Source organism: Phoxinus phoxinus (genome assembly GCF_949152265.1).
Source record: "Phoxinus phoxinus genome assembly, chromosome: 20".
NCBI classification, from domain to species: domain Eukaryota; kingdom Metazoa; phylum Chordata; class Actinopteri; order Cypriniformes; family Leuciscidae; genus Phoxinus; species Phoxinus phoxinus.
This window is the reverse complement of record NC_136895.1, coordinates 25,894,194-25,902,769: the sequence shown is the minus strand read 5'-3', so window position 1 is coordinate 25,902,769 and position 8,576 is coordinate 25,894,194. Positions and strand designations below refer to the sequence as shown.

General features: G+C 36.3%; 1 protein-coding gene across 2 annotated transcripts; it reads left to right on the top strand.

The window, feature by feature from the left end:
- The first annotated feature begins 299 nt into the window (after positions 1-299).
- Positions 300-8,331, top strand: LOC306987915 (uncharacterized protein). Of its 2 annotated transcripts, none has more exons than XM_079592556.1 (6): positions 300-388; positions 497-826; positions 1,621-1,908; positions 5,392-5,499; positions 5,610-5,671; positions 6,809-8,331. In XM_079592556.1, exons 1-6 carry the CDS (start codon positions 340-342, stop codon positions 6,854-6,856), a joined length of 885 nt encoding a protein of 294 aa, XP_079448682.1. In that variant the 5' UTR covers positions 300-339; the 3' UTR covers positions 6,857-8,331. The 2 variants fall into 2 exon arrangements, with proteins under 2 accessions (XP_079448682.1, XP_079448681.1); XM_079592555.1 differs by having other exon boundaries at positions 5,607-5,671.
- Positions 8,332-8,576: the final 245 nt, after the last annotated feature.

The window sequence follows — 8,576 nt, the reverse complement described above, 5'->3', positions numbered from 1 at the left end:
TTGATATATGGATAACTTAAATTATGTAACCATTTAAAAATAAGTTGCTATGCGATTCATGGAGATTTATACAATGGTCTTTTAAGCACAGTGTTTATTACGTAACATCATACAACATTGTTGTATCAATGTTAAATTATTTTAAAAATTCACTATTAAAACAGTTAAAGTCTTAAAAGAGGCAGAATATTATTGTGAAGGAACTATAGGCTATATGACATGCATTCAGGTTGTGTGAACTAGGAGGGTCAGACTCATCGTGGGAGGATTCACACCAGCTTGATGATCATCAGCGGATAGTCTATTTAGGTCAGACTTTTCACTGAACTACTGAAGAAAATGTTTCGCATGTGTGTTTTGTTCTGTTTGTGCTGCTGGAGTCTGACTGGTAAGTTATAAAAGCATTTTTATCACTTAATATTTCAGAACAGAGTATTCTGAAAATTAGGCTTTGTAAACCAATAGAAGACTTAATCTGTTCCTGTTTACTCTACAGATGTGTTTGGTGCTGAAACAAATAAAATACAGTCAGTGATAGTGGGAGATTCTATCACTTTACACACTTCAGTTAAAATAAATGAAGATGAAGACATTCTGTGGAAATATGGAGCTGAAAAGTCTCTGATAGCTAAAATCAGCAAAGAGAACCGAATCTTCTCCACATTTGATGATGTTCCTGATGGGAGATTCAGAGACAGACTGAAGCTGGACAAACAAACTGGATCTCTGACCATCACAAACACCACAACTGAACACACTGGAGTTTATAAACTAGAGCTAAATGGAGCAAAACTATCTACAACAACATTCAATGTTTCTGTCTATGGTGAGTAGAGATCATTTGTCTTGTCCTTCGAGTTACACTAAATGCACAAGATGTAGCATTAAGTCGATTACCACAAAAAAAATAGTTTGTACTCATCCCTCATTTGGAGGTTACGGTGAGGCAATTATAATGGATGTGAATGAGACCAATATTTGGAGGATTTAAAGGCAACTTCAGAAACACTTCAGCATTTTTACAGTAATTTTACGGTTTATGGGATATTGTCGTGACAAAAAAAAGTTGTAAAATTGGATATAACTTTACACAGAAAAGGTTAGCAAGTGATTTTTCACACCAAAACCATGTTAACACGCATATTGTTCACATCTTACAATCTAAAATCAAAAAGTTTTTCCTCAGAATTGAGCTTTTTAACTCGCCATTGTGAGAAAAAGGTCAGAATTGCGAGAACAATTTTTGATAAACTATTTTTTTTAATAAAAATTGTGAGATGTAAACGTACAATTGTGAGAAAAAAAGTCAGATTTGTGAAAAATAATAATAATAATTATTCCGTGGCGGAGATAAGCTTCCGTAACATTCAGTGTTTCACTGTAACCCAAATTGTTGCTGGAAAATGGAAATACATTTTTGTGACAATCAAATGTCAAAAATGCATTAGATTGAGCTTAACTTGAAATAAAACCGTCATATTCCATTAAATATTTATATACTGAAATGTTGAATTATTTTATAGTATGCGATACACTTACTGAATGTCAACACACTACACTCAAAATAAAATTGATTTTTAGATGTATCCATGTTTCTGTTTATTCTCTTATGTTTTCCAGCTCCTCTGCCTATTCTTAACATTACCAGAGATAGTTCATCATCATCATCATCATCATCATGTTCATTGGTGTGTTCATCCGTGTTGAATGTGTGTGATGCGACTCTCTCCTGGTACAAAGGAACCAGTGTATTGTCCAGCATCAGTGTGTGTGATCTCAGCATCAGTCTCTCTCTACCTCTGGAGGTGGAATATCAGGATAACAACACCTACAGCTGTGTGCTGAACAATCCCATCAGCAACCAGACCACACATCTGGACATCCACACACTCTGCCACACACGAGAAGGTATGTTGGTGTTGATATTAACATTGATTAATAAGCTGATCTCCACGTTTTCCCTTTTTAAATTCAGTTACACGAGTAGTTACACGACCAAGTATGATGACACAAAATAAAACGCAGCGTTTTTCTAAGCGGGTAAAATGGATAACTATAATGTATGGCGGAATGGCACTTGGGAGCACTTCGACTCTGCGCTGTAATATCATCACTCCTGAAAAAACGGTGGAGTGATCCTTTAAGTATGACAGATAAAACAAGACCTTCTAAAATTAGAGACACATAAAGCAAGTGTCTCTGATGATATGTATGAGACTTGCCACCAGTTATAACACATGTGATCAACACCTCCTCAAGCAGATACTTTACCAACAACATAAAAAGAGGCTATAACACTGTGTCTACACCAGACACGAGCGGCACAACACGGCTAAAGTAAATATAACCCATTATAATAAGTGATGCTGTCTACATTGGATGCAGCACGACACGGCAAATTCCTGACAATAAAATTGATGCCATTTTCTATTTCTAACTCCAAGCGCTTGTGCTACTTCTAAACCTGAAGAGCAAAAGGATTTGCAGCAGCGTCAAGCTTTTGCAGAGCTGCACGGCGCGACAACTGTTGCATCTGATGTAGACACAGTTGAAAAATCTGACTAGAGACCGATTTCCTTATCTTCTTGCATTGGTAAAATACTCCATACATAAGCCTGCGTTTCAGTGATACACTAGCCACGGCTTATGCAGAATCTCACTTGCTATTACGTTAAAAGACATCGACACAAACAACATGATTTTAAATGATTTTTAAATGATTTTAAGTCAAAATTATGATATGCTTTGTAAAATGTCCAACACAACCAGCCCAGCACCATTCAAATTGGGAGGTTCCGGGGTTATTATGGTCAACATTCCTGGGGTTTCATCTTATCAACCAACTAAATGGAAATTATCACCTACTGTAAAAAAAATCATCTTAGATTTTTTTTTCTCTCATTTTATTTACAGAAAATAACTTTTTTTTAACGGTTGTATTATTTTATTTTAAATTGTACTCAAAACTCTGTAAAATTACAAACAATATAAGTAAATCAACTCGTTATTTAGATGCTATTTTAAGTATTATGACATTAATGACAAATTACAGTAATTCACATGTTTTATACAGAAAAATTACTGTATTTTCTTAAATTACATATGTAAAATGACAAAAAATCTGCAATTAAACAGTAACAAAACAGTTAAATGATAAATGATGGAATGACTGGCAGCCCAACAAACCTTTAAAATTAATACTAATATATATATATATATAAAATTATATTTCACAGGTATTTCCTGAATTATTAAGGTCAAACAACTTCGCTGTAAAAAAATTTTATGGTCAAATGACAGGCAGCAGCGGTTAAATGAAAAGTTAAATGAAAATATCTCTAAAAGGTGTTTTGCACTTTATTTAAATTAAGATAATTTACAATTATTTTACGGTTTTTGTTTGGCAGCCGTAGTGACAGTAATTTGACCAAATTGTTATTCTTTTTTTTACAGTGCATGTAAAAATGGTATCTCAGTGTCTTTATTTCTTTAAGGTGTTTTGAAAAACTGAGTTTCTGCTGATGATTTTATCAGCATGTATTTTTCCCTGATTAGACCATGTTTATGCAAATGCACTTTTAGTTGATTGCATAGAAAAGCAAGCAGCACTATTGGAAAGGCACAATGGATTAGTGGTTGAACTAATAGATAATCTACCTGATCTGGAAGCTCGGAGAGAGCTAACCGCCTTCAAATTAATTCAAGAAATGTCTTCATCCTCTTCACAATCTTTTCCACCAACTATAAAACAAAAAAAGAGTTCCCACCAGGTATTAAAACACGTTTTAGTCGATCTGATCACAAGTAGACACATTCCTGTTTACATCTGGTGTCTCTTCACTTTCGACCTTTTCTGTCCTTATTTCTTTGAGGGGGGGGTTTATGAGGTGGGAAAATATGTTTTTTTTTTACTTTTTCTTTCAGATCTTTCAATTAATTGACAAAAAAAGCTCATGCTCACTGTAAAAAATTTTTTCATGATTTGTTATCACAACTTTTTATCTTTTGTCAAATCAACTTCGATAACTAATGTGGTGAAGATAACATACTATTTTGAGTTTCTGTTTATTAAACCATTCCTCTTCATTGAATTAACTCAAATTTTTAACGAACTCAAAATTTTAAGGCAACAAGGTAACTTGCTTTTCAAAGTTAAAAACTTGAATTTGTTTTACAGTGGTGGCCTTTATGGTGATGATACACAGGGCAACTTTTTGAGCAATGTTGCTGGGCAATCTTGTCGAGTGATTGTTGCTTGGGCACTTTCCCATTGGAAATTGGCAATACATTTCTATCTGGATAATTTAGATCGGTCATGGGCCCTGTGGTTCATCTGGTTGTCCGTTGACGGCAACATTTCTCAAAAAGTTGCCCTGTTTATCATCACCTTTAAGAATTTAAAAAAAAAAAAGAAAAAAATTTTAACTTCTAACATAGGGCCCTATTTTAACGATCTGAAACGCAAGTGTCAAAGCGCAAAGCGCAAGTAACTTTGTGGGCGGATCCCGGCGCTGTTGCTATTTTCCCGGCGGGATTTTTGCCTCTTGCGCCCGACTAAAAGGGGTTGTTCTGAAGTAGCTTCATTATTCATAGGTGTGGTTTGGGCGTAACGTGAAATAAACCAATCAGAGCGTCCTCTCACATTCCCTTTAAGAGCCGGCGCGCTTGTTCCATGGCGGATCGCTATTATAACGGCGGATTTGCCGGCGCACGCCAGGAGCAGTTCACATCCGAGGAGGCCGACGTTCTCGTCAGGACCGTAAAACACAGAGAAGTGACAATGGGGATGATGGGAGAAACCCACCCAAATTATCTTCGGTTAAACAGGCGTATAATTTAATCTAGATTTTTTTTTTTTTTTTATCTAGATAGATCTTTTTCACATCTTCACGGACACAACAATGATTTCCCTCGTGTGTTAATATTTTTCCTTGTAATAATGTATGATTTGCAAAAATGAAAACTGCTACGTCTGTTTATATTAGAGAGAGAATCAAAGTGGATGCGCGTTAATATGCTATATTATGGCCAACCACGCGCCCTTAAAATACCACATCACTAACGCACAACGCGCCACTGTCTTTAGACTGTTTTTTTCCTGGTCAATGGCGCAATTGCTTTCTAAAACTGGAAAATAGCACCAGGGGAGTTTTGCGCCGGAACACGCTCCTCTTTGCGCTGAACCGCCCCCGCGAGCGCAAGTTCATTCCCTAATTTACCGATGTGCGTCTGTGGAGGGAAAAGTCCGCTGTGCGCGGGTGCAGAATAGAAATGATACATGCGTCGGTGTACAAAGTCAATTGCGCTGGGTGCAAGATAGGGCCCATAGTGTTTGTTGTAGGTCAGACGGACAGATTCACTCACACTAATGGCTCATTATGTCTGTTACAGATCAAGGCCTACCGTTATTGTACATAGTGTTGATCTCTGCCGCTGGATCTCTGATGATTGTAGTTATAGTCGTGATCTTCTGCATCTGCAAGAAATGTAGAAAAAAAGGTCAGGAGAGCAATCAATACATCTGTATAAATATCCATATTTTTTAAGACAGAAATTTCTATATTTGTGAAACTGTCGTTTTAACATATCTGTGATTATTGTAAAAGCAGTTCAGACCCAGGAGGAAGACAGAACTGATTCAGCATTGTGTAAACCAACAACACGACAAAAGGTAAGAAGCTGCAGGAAGTTGTTGCAGTCAGTTAGTGTGATTGAAGTTTGCAGCATCAGACGGTCAGTGAACAGACGTTTGTGGCCTTTAGACTCAACCGTCATTATTAACTTCAGAAGGGGGCAGATCAAAAGGACAGTTTTATACATAAACACAAAGCCTATGAAGGCCACTATTTGCACTTCTGAGTAAGATTTTCCATTTTGCACTAGCACTCGTGCCACCGGCCTCGCTCCATTCCCTCGGCTCTCGGCTTCGTCTGCTTGCCACAATAAATAATCCATTACAAATGTTATAGTTTTACAGTGCATATCCACTGGCAAGGAGAAGAACGAACATTTTCAATTAAGGTGTGAGTGTGAAGCTCAACGTCCATAGGAATGAACTGAAAATGCTCGCTCTGCTCCACGCACCATAAAACCATAACAATTTGAATGGATTATATGTTGTGGTCTTGCTCTGTCAGTCTCGTATCTACACCACTGTACCGTTTGACTGAACTAGGATCACTCCTCTTATAATCAATGGAGTTGCATCGTTATGTATCTTTAGTTTATGGACAGACCATTTCTATTTCAGTTTTTGCTCGTCATGTGATCTCTGACCTAAATTATCTTTTGTTTAAAATCACATGTTATAGGCTATGTGATTTGTTATTTTATAGCCTAACCTATTCAAAATCATGTTTTATTTATACCATTATATTTTAATTGTCGAGAAAGTAGGACACAGAGTTATTAGCTGTCACCTCTGCTGAAGTGTGTCCTCGAGCTGCAGCGTCTCTGTGGTTTATGTTTATCTGAGGTGAGATGCAACTTTACTTTAGCACACATTGGTTGCTTTGTAGATGGTCTGCAACAAGTGTCTTTGCTGTTGTGTGAAAGACAGTTACTCTCAGCACAGCCTGTCATGACAATCCTGCAGAACTGAATCTGTTTGATGATTTACTGTTTGAAAAGTCATGATTGATGTCATTTCCTCTCGCTGCTCCATGTTAGCATCTATTCCCCAGTAGTAGTTTTTCAAAACAAAATGGTCAGTATTTGCATATCAAGCTTTGCACAGAGAAACACAAGTTTGTGTTCTTATTGCCTGTCGCATCAGCAAGTTCCTGACTGAGTTTGTGTTTCCTTTCAGAAATCGAAGACGGAGTCTGTGTATGAAAATGTCCCAAAAAAGCGATGATCTTGACGACTTAAAAAACGATGACTTGAACTTTTGTTAGAGCTCACACGGGACACTGGCTCACATTTTTGGTTTTATTTACATTTATTCTCTGACAGGATGTCTATATTTGTTTTACAAACAAACACGCATACAATGCTGACAAATGTAACACAAGCACATCACATCATCGCTCTCTTTTTTACCGTTAGGGTGCGCTATAACATGTTGTCATACTGTTCAGTTCTCATAGAAGACACAGAGACACATTACCTGATCATTGCAATACAGTTAAACATAAATTATCAGCAGTTGAATGCTTGCTTCTGATTGGTTTGTAAGATTATTTTACAGCCACTCCACGTGCATTATTTTTCTAATGGCCTAATTCAACGGCCCGTCGTAAATTTTTCCTTGTGTGTAATGCTTTCTATTCTGTCCTTCTCGTGTAGTTTCTACGGTGATTGTAATCAGACCAGTAGACCAGCAGGTTTCCTGATCTTTAACCGATACATTTAATCACATTATGATATTGATGATGCACAATAAAAGGCACTATTATGGAGCCAGATCAGTCTCTTTAATAATTCACGCAAAAAAACTTTATTCACACAAATGTAGACAATTTCACATGCATGAAACCAAATTCACGTGCGTGCATTTATTTATTTTTCACAAAAAACAATTCACATGCGCAAAATAAAATTAGATATTCATAAAATAGCTACATTTCACAAATGCAAATCACAATTCGTAGAAATACAACCTTCAATTTTTTAAAATGTATGAATTTATCCTTGAATGTGAAAATCGTCATTCACGTGTGAATCGCGTTAGATTTGTGTGTGTGTGTTTTTGAGACTTTCAGAGCAGTCGTACTCTTTAGCCAATCACATTTAAGCTTATCAAACGACCAATCAGTATCACGTGAGGGCGGGCCTATCTGCATTTGACGTTGACAACCAGTTCAGGGCTAAGTACGATGCAGGTACTGTAGCCTATATGTGTGCAGTTGATCGATCCTCTTCTGTGTTTACTGAAGTTATAGATGTTCGAGATCAGTTGAAGCAATAGGTTATTATGCTATTTAGTCCACATGTGAACATACACATTTATTTTTAGTATTGATGGATTTTCATGTCCTGTCCACCACACATTCAAATGATGACATGTAATGACGTGCATATGAGACATCTGTTTTTTTTTAAGCTGCATATATTATGTAGTTTTGTTTCAGATATCCGAGACAGATTATGTATAAAGTTGCAGATAACCAGTACTGTGATCTTACCATTCCAACTGTAACTCTTTCATAACAGTCATGTTGCAAGCCATCCATTTTGACAGTTGTTTCAACAAGATGTTGAAAGTGATGCATTGTTACTGTATTCATTTGTCTCCTGCGGACTATATGTACACACTCTAGGAATAAAGCCCTGCTATTCATGCTATATTAAATGTTCTTGTCAAAATTAAAAGATTCAAAGACTTAGTTACATTTGATGTACAGGTTTTATTAATTTGAAAGTTTCCGAATCCTTTGGGAATAAAATATATATAAAATGACTTGATCATGAATAATGTTCCTGTTACATATGAATATCATGAACTGACAATCTTAAGTATGAAGTATAACATTCAGTACAAATAAATATATGTCTCTTCCAGAGTTGTGAGACCAGTCAGTCTTCTATGCTTTTAAAGTATATAAATGTAAGTGCAACATCAAGTGAAAAGTTAA